Source organism: Passer domesticus, chromosome 8 (genome assembly GCF_036417665.1).
Source record: "Passer domesticus isolate bPasDom1 chromosome 8, bPasDom1.hap1, whole genome shotgun sequence".
Classification (NCBI taxonomy): Eukaryota; Metazoa; Chordata; class Aves; order Passeriformes; family Passeridae; genus Passer; species Passer domesticus.
In genome coordinates, this window is record NC_087481.1 from 27,477,003 (window position 1) to 27,495,291 (window position 18,289).

Here is an 18,289-nt window from a genome sequence, read left to right on the forward strand (position 1 = left end):
GTAACAGACACACACACAAAGACAAATAAAGCCTTTATGCAAAATACAGGGTCCTGAGGATTTAATGGCAGGATTTGGAACCAGGCCAGTTTTTACTGTGACGACATGAAAAAGGAAAAATTAATTGACTACACAAGCACAGAGATTAACAAGGTTAATTAAACCTACAAATGCTTGGAAAGATAAGTAATTTGAAAAACATTTTGGGGGCAAAACCAGGAATCAAACCTGGGATTAAACAGAATTAAAATTTAACTGGTGCTACAATATATGATTCCAGAAATCCCATCTCCAGCTGTCCCAGCCCGATAGAGCTTCACAGTTAACAAGATTTAAGAAACAGGGGCTAAAATGTAAAGGGAGATGAACAAAACAAGGTTTCATTTACTCTGCCAAGAAATTTTCATCCAGTAGGATCAGCTCCATTGCATTAAAATTTAATGCACTAAAAGTTTGGCAAAACAGGTGTGGATTCTGCTGCAGGAAGAAGTAGTTTTCTTAGGAGGAAAAGGAGATTTAGGAGTGGTTTTGTTAGGAGGGAAAGGAGGTTTAGGAGTGGTTTTCTTGGGAGGAAAAGGAGGTTTAATAATGGTTTTCTTGGGAGGAAAAAGATGGCCTTAAGCTTAGAAGGATAGCCTTAAGCTTACAAAGACATCTTGGTTATGATATAAAACCTGCTCAGACTATGTTTATTACTGGAGGAAACTGGGCTTCAATGTTTCACTTGGAACCTTCTCAGAGCAATATTTGGGGTCACCTGGCCCTGGACAGATAAAGTGATGACCAACATTCCCAGCAGTTTTCACGAGATTCCAGGATTGTTATGGAGATATTCCTGAACTTGAGTCAACGCCACATAATGATCTCCAAGTAGGTTAAAATACTTTTTATTATCTCCTTCAGATATTTCATCAAACCTCAATCCATTATTGTTATCTTGAGTCTGCAGGGACCTTGGCTGAGCACCTGCAAACAAAGCCCAGATTTGTTTTTTCTCTCTGTTAATCAGGTTTGTTTTGGAGATGGAAATTAATTACCTGATGGGAAGAAGGTAAAAGGTTGCAAATAAACATGTAAATAAAAGATGAAGTGGGGTTTGGAGATGACTTCTATGAGGATTGTTTTAGGGAAACGTTCAGGAGTGGTCAGGCATGGAACAGGTCACAGCCCCAAGGCTGCTCAAGGAGTGTTTGGACAACATTCCCAGGGGTGCACAGGGTGGGATTGTTGGGGTGGCTGGGCAGGGCCAGGGGTTGGATCCCCTGGAATGTAAATGTAATTCCATTAATTATATTTAAGTCCAGCCTACAAGTTTACCTGTAAAGACAAAATACAAAAAAATGTCATGGGCCAAGATGCATCCATGATCCCTGTGGGTCCCTTCCAGCTGTGGGTATTCCATGATCTTAAGATATCCACTAAACTGTCCCACTCTTTTATGGCACAATGCATATTTAGGAGATGTAAATCAAGAACTTGGGCTAAGCTGGGGCAGGACCATAAAAATTAATTTGTACTGCTGCTATCAGACAAAATTATTTCAGTGGGGAACAGGGCACTGATCCCCTGCGTATTTTATTCTCCATTTTCAATCAGGGAATTATTTAATTGTTCTTGGAAGAGAGCCCTTGAACCTGAGTCATGCCACTGCACCAGGAAATTAGGCAGAATTTAAGACATGCGGATAATTTGAAGTAGGATGTAAGAAGAGCAAAACTGGGATTTTTCAGCCTGGGGAAGAGAAGCTTAGGGTGACCTGACTGTGACATTCCAGGATCTGAAGGAACTACAGGAAAGATGGAAAGAGACTGTACAAAGGAGGGGGGGACAGGACACAGGGAATGGCTTCCCACTGCCAGAGGGCAGGGATGGATGGGATATTGGGAATTAGGAATTGTTCCCTGGCAGGGTGGGCAGGCCCTGGCACAGGGTGCCCAGAGCAGCTGTGGCTGCCCCTGGATCCCTGGCAGTGCCCAAGGCCAAGGCTGGACAGGGCTTGGAGCAGCCTGGGACAGTGGAAGGTGTCCCTGCCCATGGCAGGGGGTGGCACTGGATGGGCTTTAAGGTCCCTTCCCACCCAAACGATTCTGGAATTCTGTTAATTACATTTATGGCCAGTCCACTAGTTTTCCTATAAAGACAAAATACAAAAAAATCTCCTCATGGGCCAAGATTTAGGTGAATAATACTTTTTGCCACCCTCTGTCCCTTCCCAGCTCTCTCATTTTCCTGCTCAATATTCCCTATTCCCCTTCATCCTGAACATAAAAATGAGGGATGTCTGAAAAAAACCCAGTGGATTTAAATTATTGAGATGAAATTTTGTTGCACCGCTGCTGCAAACTCCACCCATCAATGTGGAACTCATTTCAATATCTGAGTCACAGCAGTGGAAAAATGGGAAACTAGGCAGCAAAAATATAATAACATAAAAGAGATGGAATTAAGTACTTTACTAGGTTTACTGTTAATAATCTTTCTAGTGACAGTTATTATTTACCACATTCAACTGTTTTAAAGTACCGATTTCTCAACTGAGAAACTCTCAGGGAGCACAATAAAATACCTGTGAAAGGAGAAGGAAAAATGAGAAATTTTCAGGCTGAAAGGAGCAAAACACACACAGATTTAAACTTAACTCTCCTCAACCATGGCCTGAAACAAGTACTGAGAGAAGACAACTGAAATAAAAAGAAACCCTGTTTTAGTCACTTCTCTGAAAGGAAACAGAGAAAGAAGGAAAAGTCCTTGGTCTAACCATGCAGGCAGAAAGGAAAAAATGGGGGGAAAATTAAATTCTGCTTGTAATGAATATATTTGCCTGCTATTTGTTGTTATTTTCAAGCAGAAGGTAAGAACTTTGAAATTTTGTTTATTTTTTAAGAGTGTACCAGACAGCAAACACAAGTAACTTAAAAGCTATTATGTTTTGGGGCTATTTTCAGGAGTAAAATCAAAACAATATCTCACAAAATGAGGCAGCAAGAAAGCACATAGTGGAGTTATTTGTCTACTTTATTTGTACATTTTCCTGCAACTGCACTCTGGAAAAAAATATAAGAGATGTAAGACTATTACCTTAAGGATAATAAAAGCCAAGTGGCTGAAAATCAGTCTGATTACTATAGATGGTTATGAGACTGTCCAGACACTCTGAGGTCAGCGTTCTTTTTCTAACCTGCTTTTCTCTGGTCAGACAAAGTGGTTTTATGAGCCCATTTTTGTCTGGGAAAGATCAGAGATGAGCATCCTCTCCGAGCAGAGGATCCCAAAGGATCCTGATCACGGGAGGGAGGGGTAAAAGGTGACTTTGCTCCTGATGGAGACAATAAGATGAGCACCCCTCAAAATCACCATGTCAGGGTTAAAATATGGGAAAGAAACATCAGTTTGGTCTTTGAGAAAGTCTTATAAAGACTTTACATATATGAAGTGTGTGTATATATATTTATAGGTATTTTATACCTAAAGACTGAGCAACCTACCAAAGACTGCAGCTGCCCAAAATCCTGATCAGAGAATCAGGGAATGGTTTGAGTTGGAAGAGACCATAAAGCCCATCCATTCCCACCCCTGCCATGGGCAGGGACACCTTCCACCTTCCCAGGCTGCTCCGAGCCCTGTCCAACCCGGCCTTGGGCACTGCCAGGGATTCAGGGGCAGCCACAGCTGCCCTGAGCAGCCTGTGCCAGGGCCTGCCCACCCTCACAGGGAAAAATTCCTAATTCCCAAAATCCCATCCATCCCTGTCCTCTGGCAGTGGGAAGCCATTCCCTGTGTCTTGTCCCTCCATCTCTTGTCCCCAGTCCCTCTCCAGCTCTCCTGGAGCCCCTCCAGGCCCTGCAGGGCCACAATTTGGTCACCCCAAAGCCTCTCCTCTCCACATGAACACCCCCAGCTGTGCCAGCCTTTCCTCCCAGCAGAGCTGCTCCATCCCTCTGCTCATCCTGGTGCCTCCCTGGGCTCTCTCCAGAAGCTCCAGGTCCCTCCTGTGCTGGGCCCTCTTTATTTCTGTTATCATCACCAATCCTCTGAAATCCTATGACCTGACCCTTAGCTTTTATTTTTAAGTAGATAATTGAGAAACTCAGAACATATGGTAATGTGGGATGAGTTGATAAACAACGGCTCTCCCAAGCCAGCCAGAATTTTCTACCTCCCACCTCTGACCAGATTATAAACTCAGAAAACCTGCAAGTAGCCATGTGCTGACTGTGCACACAGAAGTATGGATTTGGGAAAACCTCACTCTTGGAATTTAAATGTTTTAGCAGAAGTGAGGTAACGGCCCAAATTCCCCATTATTCCTTTCCCAAATAACGTATTCTGGCTCAATTTTCTTATGAAATGTGTTCTCCTTCTCTTTGAAAGCCTCCAGGCTTGAAATAGGTTTGCAGCTGCAAGACCAGGATGTGTTTGAGGAACTGGAGAGCAGCACCTTCTCTCTGAGCACAGAAACACTCCAGCAGCTTCAGACCAGCTCAGGAGCTGCTCTGCTTCAGCCCAGGTACCATTAACACACCTCAGGCAGCTCAGAGCACCCTCAAGGCCAGCTTTGAGTACAAAACATTCTTTTTCCCCAGCAGAAATCTCACTTAGCAACATTTTCTGCCTCATGCTCCCTGGCTCCTTCAGGACAACAGTATTTGCTGTGGTGTTTCCACCCAGCCTTGCGCACCATTTTAAGGAATTTAAGTATGCTTCAAACTTTTCCCTTTCCCTCACATTTTGCTGGAAATGCCCCTGTGGCTGTCCCTGATGGTTTTTAAGCACTCGTGGTCCAAACTGATGAGAGGGCAAAACACCACAAAAGAAGAGCTGAAGATGCAAAGGCACAAGTACAGTTCAAGAGGGACAGAAAATGCCATTTTCTGAACTGTCTCCTCATCACTGATACACTCAAATTCCTGATTGCAGTTCAGAAGATGGTATTTCATACTTAAGTCAGCTGATTAATTTTATTTTCCCAATATTCCCACTGCCTTCAATCACTCTGGAAAGCCACCAATGGCATCTTGTCTTCTCATCCATCTGGACTGGCAGCACTCAGAGCAGGGCTGAGATCTTAGAAGAACTACACAAAAAGAGCCTTTTTCCTTTCATTTCAGTGTCACCAGGATTCACTTCCAGTCCTGCACTGAAACATAAATCAGTGCTGGCAAAATTTAATTGAAACTGCTTCTCTCTGGGCCCGTGTTCAACCCATGTTTCATTACTCATTTGCTCTACAAACAAACTTGCAAAGACCAGCAGGTTTTCTGGCATGGGAAAAGATTCCTGGTTATGTCCTACTCCACTGCTGACCTCTTGTCCCAAAATGTTTTATCTCAATTTGCTGCCAATAAAGGAAAATTTTCTTTTTATTTTGAAATTTTTGAGCTGAAAATTTTTTTCGTGGAACCTCAGAGGAAGGTGCTGAGCTGCAGCTCTACAGCTAGAACAGGCCTGACATTAAGTATTAGCAATTCTGAATAGATATTTAATTAGTGAAGTGGATGCAGACACCCAAACTTCATTTTTACCTGGTTTCAGTGCATTTCCAACTGAGACGAACAAGGCCACGTACTGCTAACAAAGAGTGAGTTAACAAAAATAATAAAAGCCCTGAAATTACCTTTATAACACCTTCCCCAGGCTTCATATCTGTATAGATCTTGACATTGTAGGAAATGTTGGAGAAGGTTGGGGAATTATCATTTGCATCAATCACCATGATGTTGACAGTCACTGGGACACTCTCCTGGACTCCATCAGAAGCTGTCATCTTCAGAGGGACAGAAAAAACAGGACAGGAATGTATTTTAATAGTGTGTTCTCAATACAATTCCAAGAGAAATCCAATCCCAACAGGAGAAAATACAGCCCGACAACCCAAAATCAGCATTTTGTTTCTCTGTGCATTTACAATTACAGGAGGACTCAGCAGAGCTCAAGCCTGCATGGGCAAGACTCAGGGCAAAAGCAAAGGAAACACATCCAAACCTTTCCAGGACAGAAGTGAGAGGGAATAACTGGGAATTTCCCAGGGATGGGGCTGGGATGAGAGCTGTTGGGTTCATGGAATGTCACCTGGGTATCATCACACCCAGGAGCTCTGTTAAACATGATGCCTCAGGTTTTAGCTTTTATATTTTTCATATTCTGTGCAGCTTTAGTGTGTGGGTCTGAGCTTCACATTAAGGGATGGTGAGCTCTCTTCACAGAGCAGGGAGACAAAACAATTCCTTCTCCAGCTGGGGACCAAGGACAAATGATCCAATTTCAGGCCCAAGAGCACAAACAGCGTGGGCTAAGAAAAACAAGCAGGATGGGACTTCATAAACTAAAGCTGTAAGTGGACAATGAACTCCAATATGCAAATGGAGCAGAACTGATCACAGTGAGAGACCCCGTGACCAGCTGTCCATTTTGTGACCATTTTGGTTCATCTTGGGTGCAGCCCTGGCTGGGCTCTTGGGCTGCCCAAGGTGGATCCATGGAGGCCTTTTAATAAATCCCTATTTTATTTTCGAGCTCTGTCTGGCCTCTGCTCTAGGTCAGCCTTGTCAAGGCATCAGACAACATTTTGAGGTGGCAATTACAGAGCTGGGGGCTCTTCTTATTCCACAGAGAAAATCTGAGCTCTCCTTTCCAAGGAAAATGGACAGAAAATAGGGAAGCACAGACTGGGAACCCCTGCAGAAGAACTGGGTTTGCCCACAGCCCATTTCCAAATCACTGTAGGGCTGTTGGATTCCCCCACAACCTGAGGGAATACTAGATCCATTTAAACTTTTTCCCACCTCTTTTTTTCTTTTTTTTTTTTTTTAAATACTGCTGGCTGTGCTTTCTGTCAACTTTTTATTTTATTGGGACAAAACTAAAGCAAAAGCCCAACACAAGGCTCATGTTCCTGGCTCCAGGGATAAAGGGGAAAAGGCAATGAGAAAAGCAAGGCTGGGAATAAAAAAGAAGACTCGGATCCTGCTGTGGGATGAGAAGCAGGCACCAATCCTGGGGCCATGGAGAAGGTGCTGGCAGGGGAATCTAAAATGCTGCTCTCAACCAACTCATCCTTCACTGCTCTCCCTCTTCTGGGCAATTGATAAGCAAAGTACTGGGACACTGTGCTGATTGGATAAGAAAGATTAGGCAATTACATTTTTGGTGGGGCAAAATCCCAGACAAGATCCTTAAGGCAAGGTAGTATTTTGCTAACAAAGCGGAAGACAGAGGATTTTATTTACTTGTAGCTCTATGGATGCAGAGTTTGTTTTGCAGCGAACTACATTTTAATATAATATTGCAATACTATATATACTACAATAATAATAATAAATCATTTATTAGTATTAATTAACAAGTATTATAAGTGTTAACTAATGATAAGTAATGAATTATATAATATATAATATAGTTATTATAATACATTATAATGTTTTGCAGAAGTTATATTATGAAGAAGAGCCTTGAGTTGATCAGCATAGAATTATAGATTCCTTTATGCTGGGAAAGATCTCCAAGATGGAGTTCAACCATTCCCCCATGTCCCCAATCCTCACATCTGTTAAATCCCTCCAGGGATGGTGCCTCCACCACTTCCCTGGCAGCTGTGCCAGGGCTGCACAACTCTTTCAGTGAAGATATATCCAACCTAAACCTTCTGTCAGAAGGACAGAAATTATACATTGTTTTCTTGTATTCTCCTTTAATTTGTGTTTCCATTAATCCGTGCCCTTGTTGTTTTATGTCTGAGCAAGATTTTTGTGTCAGGAATCATCATATTAAAAAAAAAAAATAAAAGATACATCTCTGATGTCTGATGGAAATTTACACCCTACAGATAATAATTGCCACAACTGTGGCCACTATAATGAGTAGACCTTCCAATTTTGCTACGAAACTCGGAGATAAATAGCTTTTGGATGTGCCAGAGTTGTATTCCTTTAACTTACAGAGAAGGTGTAGAGCTGCTGGACCTCCCTGTCCACGGGCTGCAGCAGGGTGAGGTAGCGGGTGATGCCACTCTGGGTCACAGTGAAAAACGTGGTGTAGTCATTCAGGAAGAGATGGAGCTGTGGATCCTTGGTCTTTCAGCAATATCAAGGGAAAAAAGAGCATTTCATTATAAATTCAGAGGGACACAATCTCTAAGTCTCCAACGCGCTGCAAGTGCTTGTTTTAGTTGAAACCTAAATAAGCACAAATGTTGTGACTAAAAAGCTAAAAAACTGTTAAAAAAAGGCAAAAAAACCTCACTGCTAGCCTAAAAAGCTAATCATGATGAGAAATGTATTAAGAACCACTAGAGTAAGAAAATTCTAAACAAATACCTGTTTGGTATAACGGCTTTAAATAAGTGTCTTTTCCCCCCAATTAAACAATATTTTTAAGCCAGACACAACTAAATATAAGAAACCAGATTCAAGCATTTATCTTCATATTAAAACCCAAAAGAAGCTTAACTTGATTAACAGAGCAATAAAACAGTTGGGTTGGTGCACTGAACAAAGAGAATGACATGTGGTGAAATGTTTCAGGAAATAGAGGCAGCTCAGGGGGGTCTCTTTAGGTCCCAGAAAGAATCAAAAAAATATTGGTGCAGAATTAGGAACCTCTCAATTGATGGGGGGAAAACATCATAAACGAACTGAAAAGTAGTATTTTAAGGTAAAAAGCATGGCTTCTTGAGGACTTGGGTCATTCCTGATTTCCATCTCTTTCGAGGTGTTTTGAGTTATTTAACTGACCAGACTCTACATGAGTAAAAACTTTAAATGAACTACATTTCTTTTTGTTGCCCACAGTACTTCGATAACTTTCTGTGTCCTTGTCCATAATCTGGTTGATTTAACCTGACTTCTACTGCTCTTGCTCATGATTTACAGAGTTTATTTCTGTTGGTAGGGGAATGCAAGTTCCAGGAAAATGCAAAAGGCTGGGAGACAAGTCCTATAAAACCTGCTTTAAACTGCCTCCAGGAACGTGGAGGTGAGGAACCAGAGGAGTAGTACCAGCAGGGACAGAAAATCCAGGATTTTACCAGCTGCTTTCCAACATCATTCCACAAATCCCACCCCTACAGAAGAGGCCATAGGGAGAACCAGATGAATCCCAGAAACAATCCCAAAAGGAGAAAAGCTGAATTCAGCAAGAAATTCCCACAGTAGCATTACTTCTCTGGCCTCTTTCTGAATCCAAAGCTCTTCTGGAAGGGTCCCTCCATTAGTGCCATTCCTGGAAGATTAAAACCCTTGGGAGCACAGGACAGGTCCCCAACCCTCAGCCAACCCTGACCTGCACCAGGTGGCACCAGGACAGAGCAGTACAACACCAGGACAATCTGCTTTAAAAGTGCCCAAATAAAACCCAAAAAAGCAAAGATTCCACGATTTAAATGAGAAAACATTCCAGGAAGCCATGGGAAAGAATTATCCAAGTGTTCCACACCAGTGGTTCCTCAGTGCCTAAAGCTGCAACTGCAGCTCCCAGGAAAATGAAAATTCATTTTACAGCCAGCAATGCAAACAGCCACCTATTAATTCCAGGAAAACTTAAGTGAGGTAATTGCCCATAATTGCTCACTTTGTAGACATTATAAAGTCCGTTAAGAATTCAATTTAAAAAAGCCCTAGTTAGTGTTGCAGTTCTTGCTTTCATGTCCTTTTGAACACTAATAAACAGCACTTTTTTTCTTAATTTATTCCTCAGAAAAAACAATGATGGAGATCCCAAACCCTCCTGGAATAATGTGTCCTATTCCTTTGCTATCCTTGTATTAGAAATGTTCTCCTAATATGGAAAGTAATTGCCTTTACAGCAATCAATGCCTATTTCACCACCTCCCAGGCATGTCAGAGCCACAGAGCAATTTATTTCCTTCATCTGAAAAAGCATTGTTATGCTTGGACATTATTACCAGGGATATTTGACATTATTGTCAGGGATCTTAGACATTATTATCCCATTTTATGCTGCCTGAAAAGCCAGCTTGGCTTAACTGAACATTTCATGTGAGAGAGAACAACCCCAGCTACACTGCCAACACAATTTTCTATAATTTATTTTTTTTAAATAATTTTATTTTGGAGCGTGGATTTCAGCATTGTGATTTCTGGTGACATTACTGGGTCATGGAGACAAGGCTGGTCTCTGATAAATTGTTTAATGTGGAATTTTAAGTAGAAAATTATCACAATCCACACAAAAGAGTTCACACACAACCCACAAGGAGCACTTGAAGCACACAGTTCAAACCTGAGGTACTTCTGAATTTAAAAAAGCACTTCTGTAATGCTCAGGATGTCTTTGAAGACTTGTAATAATTTAATGAACATTAAGCAACCACAATGTATGACTTTATGCCCTAAATTTGGTCCATTGTGTTTAAAGGGCTCTTTGCAGGCTTCACAAACCAAGGGACAGTCCCAGCCTCAAACACCACCATGGCAGGAAGAAGTGAGGGAGAAAAGAAAGGAAGAAATCACACAACTAAACCCAAAAAAGGTGTTCTGCACACATAAGACCCAATACCTACAGGGAAGGCACCTGGTGGGACCTACAAAGGAAAACACAAAATTAACACTTGAGGAAACACAAACCTGTGAGTGAGGGACAGCAGAACATTTGGGGAGATTCATGGTTACAGACCAAAATAAAAAACCCAACAAAATGAGAGACACAAAATGCTGCACCCAATAAACAAAGCCTGGGCTCCAGTGTGTTCTGCTTGAAAAACCTCTGGAGAAATTCCTGCATGGACATGGATGTTCCATTCCTGCTGCTCCTCAAATACTACCAGGGTTTGGTTACAACTCTGCCCAAAGCAAACAGTTTTCTAAAACTGCTGAAGATGAAATCAAAATTATTTGGGATAATTATGAGACTGAGGAGACAAGGGTATTTATTGTCTGTGTGTTTCAACAATCCCAAATGTTTTTGGACAGGGTCAGTTTGGTTGTGAAGTTCTCCAGGGCAGCCAGAACAAGTTACAAGAGTATCCACACTGCTCAGACTTCCTAATTTGCAGCACAAATTCCCTAAAAACTGCAGTGACAACAAAGACACTTTGATGACACAACTGAGTTTTCCAACATGTTCAAGTGGAGGATGATCAGCACTGAAATGTCCATGAAAAATTTGTTTTGTTGGAAAGGTGTTTCCAGTATCTTCCCTTCTTTTTTCTGGGTGAAAGGGGAGAATGTTTCCCATGTTCACCTGGAAAATCTGAGATCCAGAGCCTTGCAGAGGGGAAGCAGGGAGAATTCTGTGTCCCCAACACAACAAGGTGTGGATCTGTGGGAATGAGTCCAGAGGAGGGGCTGGAGCTCCTCTGCCCTGGAGCCAGGCTGGGAGAGCTGGGGTGCTCACCTGGAGAGGAGAAGGCTCCAGGGAGAGCTCAGAGCCCTTCCAGGGCCTCAAGGGCTCCAGGAGAGCTGGAGAGGGACTGGGGACAAGGGATGGAGGGACAGGACACAGGGAATGGCTTCCACTGCCAGAGGGCAGGGATGGATGGGAGATTGGGAAGGAATTGTTCCTAGGAGTGTCAGGAGGCAGAAACCATGAGATATTAATCCTGAAATAATCAAGGAAGACACACAGTGCTACAGGAACAATTCACTGTTAATATTTCTGGTTTTCCTGAAGTGCAAAATCCAAAAAATTGTAACCCCTATGTTTATAAATCCTAAAGGCATGAAAGCAGCTTTTTGTCTTTGCCTTCTGTTTGTTTTAATAATGATATTAATGGGCTGTTTAATTCTGGGAAGGATATTTCCTGAGTTACTACAACTGCTGGAGTGTCACAGCAAGACTGCCCAGGGCCACCAGAACTGTCCTCTTGAGAGAGCATTAACTGCAAAACAATTTAAAATAAAAACTGGGAGTGATGGAAGCAATCAGGCAAATACCACAGAAAAACACTGCTATTTAAAATGCTTCAGCTTTCCCAATTTAAAAAAAAGAAAAATCTATTATTTTTCCTTCTATAGATGTATTATTGAAAATTCATAACCTGCACTTGTAGCTGCATTTAAAACTTATTTTATCCATTACTTGCTCTGTTTGCTCACATTGCTGCCAAGACATCCTTAAGTAAAATTCTTTCAAATTTCTCACAAGTTCTGAGAAAAAAAATTCCAGATAATCACATAATGCTCTGAGGTGGAAGGGACCCACAAAGATCATTGGGTCTAACTCCTGGTCCTGCATGAGATAGCCCAGGAATGCCAAGGCCGGGTTGGACAGGGCTTGGAGCAGCCTAGGAAGTGGAAGGTGTCCCTGCCCATGGCAGGGGTGGCACTGGATGAGCTTGAAGGTCCCTTCCAACCCATGATTGTTACTCAGTGCAGCTTTACCACCAACCCTAACCACTGGATAAACTAATCCTCTCCCACGGAAAGCAAAGAGGAAGGAAAAAAGAGGCTTGGAAAGCCTTATGTAAAGAGCTCTCAGCTCACACAGTTTAAGTTCCTCATCTCAGCTTTGGTTTGCTCAGGTCTTAAGGTACTCCTGTAGCTTAATTTAATTTATGCCATTTAAACAGAGCATTTAATTATATCAGCACTTGGCAGTGCTGCTCTACTGAAAGGTCTGTTTGCAGTGTCCCATCTATAAATTAATTTCTGCAAGGTTTATAGCAGGACTCTCATATATTCCCACAGGGTTTCTATTTAGAGTGAGTTTTGTTCATTTTTTTCCTCAGACACGCAGTTAAGCGAGCACTTTCTTTCTGCATTTACCTGAGGACATGGAGTCATTATAATATTTCAATTAGAAGGCAGAATTCATTATGTTTGACCAGGGTCACCACTGGGAACTGGGATGCAGCAGCACAGAGGGGGCTTGTCTCAGTGTCTCATCAGCAATCCTTATTTTAAATATATTCCTAAATACATGGGTTTACAGAGGTACAATGAAACAATCAGGACACTGAGACCTGCAGAAGTTAATGACCATTTCCTCTGCCAACAACCCCCATCCAGCTCCATGAGGAGAAACTTTAGTGTTTGGCCATTTTATATAGGAGCTCTATGCAATTTCTGCACTCCCAGCTGGAATTCTGGGAATTCTGCTGCCTACAGCAGGTTAGAAGCACTCAGTGAATCCATAGCACATGAATTGAAACACAGGCACTTCCATCTGGTTCTCTCACATCCATGTTACACCTGCACCATGCCATGGCTTTGGAAAGGGCTGTGCATGAAGCAGGTGATGCCAAAGGAACAGGAACACAGAATATTTCCACCCAAGGAGGAGGCTGATCCCCTGTGGCTGCAGGAACACCTCTGTGTGTCACAGAATCCCAGGATGGTTTGGGTTGCAAGGGACCTTAAAGCTCACCCAGTGCCACCCCTGCCATGGGCAGGGGCACCTTCCACTGTCCCAGGCTGCTCCAAGCCCTGTCCAGCCTGGCCTTGGGCGCTGCCAGGGATCCAGGGGCAGCCCCAGCTGCTCTGGGCACCCTGTGCCAGGGCCTGCCCACCCTGCCAGGGAACAATTCCTAATTCCCAATATCCCATCCATCCCTGCTCTCTGGCAGTGGGACACCATTCCCCCTTGTATTGCACAGTCTTGGAAAAAGCCTCTCTCCACTCATTTAGATGTTAATCCACCTGAATTTCTTAATCTCTCCCAGTGACAGCAGAACTCCACAACAAGAAGAAAGCCTCAAAACAGATGGCATTACTGGGTTACTATTCCTCTGGAGATGCCTGACTTCCACTGTGAGTGATGTTACATCAAAATCTGGCAGAGCAAAGAATGCAATGAACTTTCAGCCTTCTGCTGTTCCTCCTATTCCTCCTCTTTTTGCTTCAAATGAGGAATTCCTTTCTCTCTGAGCTCCCCTCTTCCATTTCCATGGTGAGGGGTAGGCTGATCCCTGTCACAAAATTAATTTTGATTTCTCTGTGCACTGAGCATTCACCACCTTGAACAGAGTCTTCCAGAGAGGTGAGCAAAACACAGATCAGAAAAATTCCACTTCCAAATCTATCTGAATAATCTATCAGAACGAAAACAAACAGAAAACCACAAAGAAATTAGGATGATTTTTTTGATGTTCATTGATCTAAATAAGTCTGTCACAATAAAAAACAACAAGAAAAGAGAAAAAGAAAGAACTCTGGAAATAATAAAGTTGCAACCCCCACAAAAGAACCAACTGTACCTCCTCCACGTCGTTGTCCAGCACCACGACCTGCAGGGGGGAGGTCAGGTTCCGGTTATCCGAGATGGTTGTTCCCACCGGGGAGGATTCCAGGATGAAGCCCTCGTACGTAGATCTTGTGAAATAAGGCTTCTGGTTGTTCTCATCCAGGATCTCGATGTGGAGATTGGCAAAGGCAGGGAGAGGATGGCCATTGTCTTGTTCAGCCTAAAGAAATCACCTCATTTGTCAAAGGTTCCCAGTTATGAACAGCAACTGGGGATGGTTCTACTTAAGAGTCATAATTCAGTTAAAAATGAACTTTTTTCCTCAGGTCGCCCTACTATGGAATTCAACATTACAGAAAAGAGAAATGCCAACTAAAAATTAGCTAGGAGAAAAGAACAGGATCACCTTACACCACAGTCACATTTACACAGCCAGAAGAAACCCTAACCTTGTGCAAACACAGCTCCTTAAACTCTCAGGACTGAGACTTTCAGAAAAATCTCTGAGGGATGAAAGAAAACTGGGAATGCTGATTGCACAGCAGAACCCACAGCAGCATCAAGAGACTTAAACCCAAAGGTGGGAACAGCACATATGGACACATTTTCTTCCTCTTTCATCAAATCCACTTCTTCAGCATTACATGAGTAGGATTTCAATCCTGATTTTCCCTGTTTTTAAATTCTAGAATAGTTTGGGTTGGAAGGGACCTCAAAACTCATCCCATTCCACCCCCTGTACAGGCAGGGATTCCTTCCACTATTCCAAGGTGCTCCAAGTCCCATCCAGCCTGGCCTTGGGCACTTTCAGGGATCCAGGGACAGCCAGAGCTGCTCTGGGCAGCCTGTGCCAGGGAAGTTGTGGATGTGTCCAGCAAAATTCTTTACTTCCATGAATAACCCCCACATCTCAACAACAGCTCTACACCACCCAGGAGCCACTCCATGATATTTTTCACCTGATTTATTATTATTCTCAAACTTCCTAAAGACAAAAGCACTAATTGCCCATTCCAGGGTGCTAATCCTATAAAAACCTGTGATCTTGCTTTATTTTCCTGTAACCTCCCAACCAACAACTAATTAAAGCAAAGGAACAAGGGAATTAGGAGACGAAAAGTAATTTGGTCTCCAGTTTATAAAGAGCAAACCAGCTTTAATTATACATGACACTGCAGCAAAACAATAGTAGGGCATTAAAATAGAGTTTCCTTCTCCTATAGCCAAAATTTGTAGTCCCAAAATCTGGATGCACACAGACCCTGGATCACAACAGAAAGATTCCTAAATTCCTGTTAACAGGACTTTCTGTTTGCAGAGGTTTTACTTCTAATCTGGTATTTCCCCCCTTTCAAACAGATAATTCCTCATTTTTCAAATTGAGAGTCCAAGGAATCTCAGTCTGGAAAAAAAACATTTGACTTCATCATAGCTTTAAAAATTTCTTATTTACACTTTTCTTATTTAAACTATTATTTTACATAAAAAAAATTTCTTATTTAAACTACTTAAATATTTTCTTGGTCTGAAAAATGTTAATACTCTTTGTTTATAAAACAGCAATAATTTGGTAATGATAAAAACTATTATAAAAACTCTATTATAAAAAAGAAGTATTAAAACTTCCTATTTCAAATAACAAGAAATATAAGCATAATAATTGTTATTTTCTTCAAAGGAGGCAATGACACCTTAAGTTATCCATAAAAAACTCATTCTCAGTTTTTAAGAAAAAATATATTTTTCTTTTTAAAATAAAGCTGGACTACTCTTGAACAATAGGAAAAAATACCCCAGGATCCAGTGCATGCTCCTCTGAATAAAAAATAAATTATATGGGTGAAAATTGACATCACCAGAATTACCTGGCAGGACTCTGGCTCCTGACCCAGGAAGGTGAAACTCCAAAAACATTTGGAGATGGAATTTTTGCCCAAGTTTAAGTCCTGAAAACATGAGAGAAAATGCCAGAAAAAGTCTGCTCCTCAAGCAACACACACTGCTGGGATTCCGTTTTATAAGCAGATGCATCATGGAACCACAGAACCCTGGAATCTTTTAGGATGGGAAGACTTCCAGGATCATGGAGTCCCAGCTGTGCCCAGTGCCCACCTTGTCCCCAGCCCAGAGCACTGAGTGCCACCTCCAGCCCTTCCTGGCACACCTGCAGGGATGGGTGTTACAGTAAAGCAGAAAAATCATACAGAAAGACTTCATAAAATCAGCCTGCTTTACTAAAATCAGTGGCTGGCCTTGTCAAGCTGGCACTTTACAAGTTCCCATGTGAAAGCAATCCTGGTGTGAGCAGCTCATTAATACAACAATCTGTTCCTGGGTAAAGAACAACCAGCACCTGTATAAACTGGTTTTGCACTGCTAGATAGAAAAATGAAAACTATCACAAAAAAAACTTTTCCTACATGTACACACAGTTTGAGTGACCAATCGATACAGAATAACTTGTTAATTACCAATAAAGTAATTGGCAAGAAAGCTACTTGACCAATTGGAGTCACACACGAGGTTTGCAAAATTGTATAAAAAGGAGTTATGTGAATAAAGAATCAGCTTTTTCCACCAAGAAGAAAATTGAGTCCTGTGTGATTTATTCCAAAAGATGGGCACTGCAAAGCTCCCTGGGCAGCCCCTGCCAAGGCCTGAGCACCCTTTCCATGCAGAAATTCCTGCTGCTGTCCAAGCTGAGCCTCCCCTGGCCCAGCCTGAGGCCCTTTCCCCTTCTCCTGTCCCTGTTCCCTGGCAGCACAGCCCGACTCCCCTGGCTGTCCCCTCCTGGCAGGGAGTTGTGCAGAGCCACAAGGTCCCCCCTGAGCCTCCTTTGCTCCAGGCTCAGCCCCTTCCCAGCTCCCTCAGCCCCTCCTGGGGCTCCAGCCCCTTCCCAGCTCCGTTCCCTTCCCTGGCCACGCTCCAGCCCCTCAAGGGCTCTCCTGAAGTGCTCCTCCACACAGAACTAACAATGGTTGTCCATCATTAAATACTCTTTTCTTCTGCTTTTCCAAGTAAAATTGGTCCCTTCCTGGCCCAAAGTTTCCATACAACCCCTGTGAGTTACTTTATAACAACGCTTAATGTTCCTTGCTCTAAAGAGATCCTAAAAAAATGGAAAATGCAAACAGAGGGCCTCAATCTTCTGAACAGCTTGAAACACCACAATAATGGCCTTGCTTTAACGTCCTAGTGAGGCCAGAGCTCATTCTGGGATAAAAGCAGGAATATTCACCCAGGAAGGTGTTGCAGGCTTTGTTGAAGTGCTGGGGATTTCACACTACACAAAAAGAGTCGTTTGCTCCCAAAATTAGACTTCAAATTTGAAACCCTTGAGCTCAAAATAACAAAGCAAAGGAGTTCTTCCTCACTGAGCACTTCCACTCAAAATCACTTCAGCTTTCCTTTGTGTTCACCACTCAAAATGATGGATTAATTTCATTTTTTTTTGTTTCCAAAGACACCACTACTTAAGGGGAAAAAGGAAGCTTTGCAAACAGCCACTTCTTTTTGCCTTTTGTTTGAAACAAGGAATTTCATATTACAACATGAGGAATTGATTTGCTTTCAAATGCTCCATGAAATCAGTCCTAGAAGCCACACCTGACTACGAGCAGAGCTCAACACAGCCCCTTCATAATGCTCCAAAAATATAAAAAAGCTCTAATTGACAATTTCTGCTCCTGTGCCCTATTTCTTGTGTTTTTTCCTTAGTGTGGGGGTTTGGGGTTTTTTTGCTTCTTTATTTCGTGGTGGTTTCTGAGTGTTTTTTCTGATATTTTTTGTTTTGTTGTATTTTTTAAGAGATGAAGTAATACCTCATGAGAGTTGTTGCAGACATTGAGTCCTCTATTGAGAGTACAAACCCTTTTCTTTCACATTGCCCTGTTAAACACTTGCCTAGACTTGCTGGCCAAAGGTTGTTTCCTAACACATATTTTGGAGCACAAGCATCAAACAATCTACATTTTCTTCACCCAGAAAGGCACTGGTATCTAAGCCACAAAACCTTTGAGTTGCAGTCCTTCAAAGAAAATGTTTTAGCATCAAAAAAAATGAGGGATATCTCAAATAACCCCAAGGATGTGACCTTCACACTTCTACCAAGGCACAAAAAAGCAGCACAGGATTAGATTCTGGTACAACTTAC

At 42.3% G+C, this 18,289-nt stretch overlaps 1 protein-coding gene and 1 long non-coding RNA gene across 2 annotated transcripts in view; one reads left to right on the plus strand and one right to left on the minus strand.

Annotated features, from left to right (window-relative positions):
- The window catches only part of PCDH15 (protocadherin related 15), a 651,760-nt gene that overhangs the window by 134,497 nt on the left and 498,974 nt on the right, over positions 1 to 18,289 (minus strand). The window contains exons 20-22 of the mRNA XM_064429942.1: positions 14,150 to 14,356; positions 7,935 to 8,069; positions 5,615 to 5,764 (exon numbers count right to left, since the gene is read on the minus strand). Of these exons, the coding sequence (XP_064286012.1) occupies positions 5,615 to 5,764; positions 7,935 to 8,069; positions 14,150 to 14,356 (492 nt within the window). The remainder of the gene's footprint in view (positions 1 to 5,614; positions 5,765 to 7,934; positions 8,070 to 14,149; positions 14,357 to 18,289) is intronic.
- LOC135306298 (uncharacterized) lies at positions 713 to 9,387 on the plus strand. Its single transcript, XR_010367100.1, has 3 exons — positions 713 to 1,009; positions 4,372 to 4,507; positions 8,887 to 9,387. It is a non-coding gene; the product is annotated as an uncharacterized LOC135306298 (long non-coding RNA).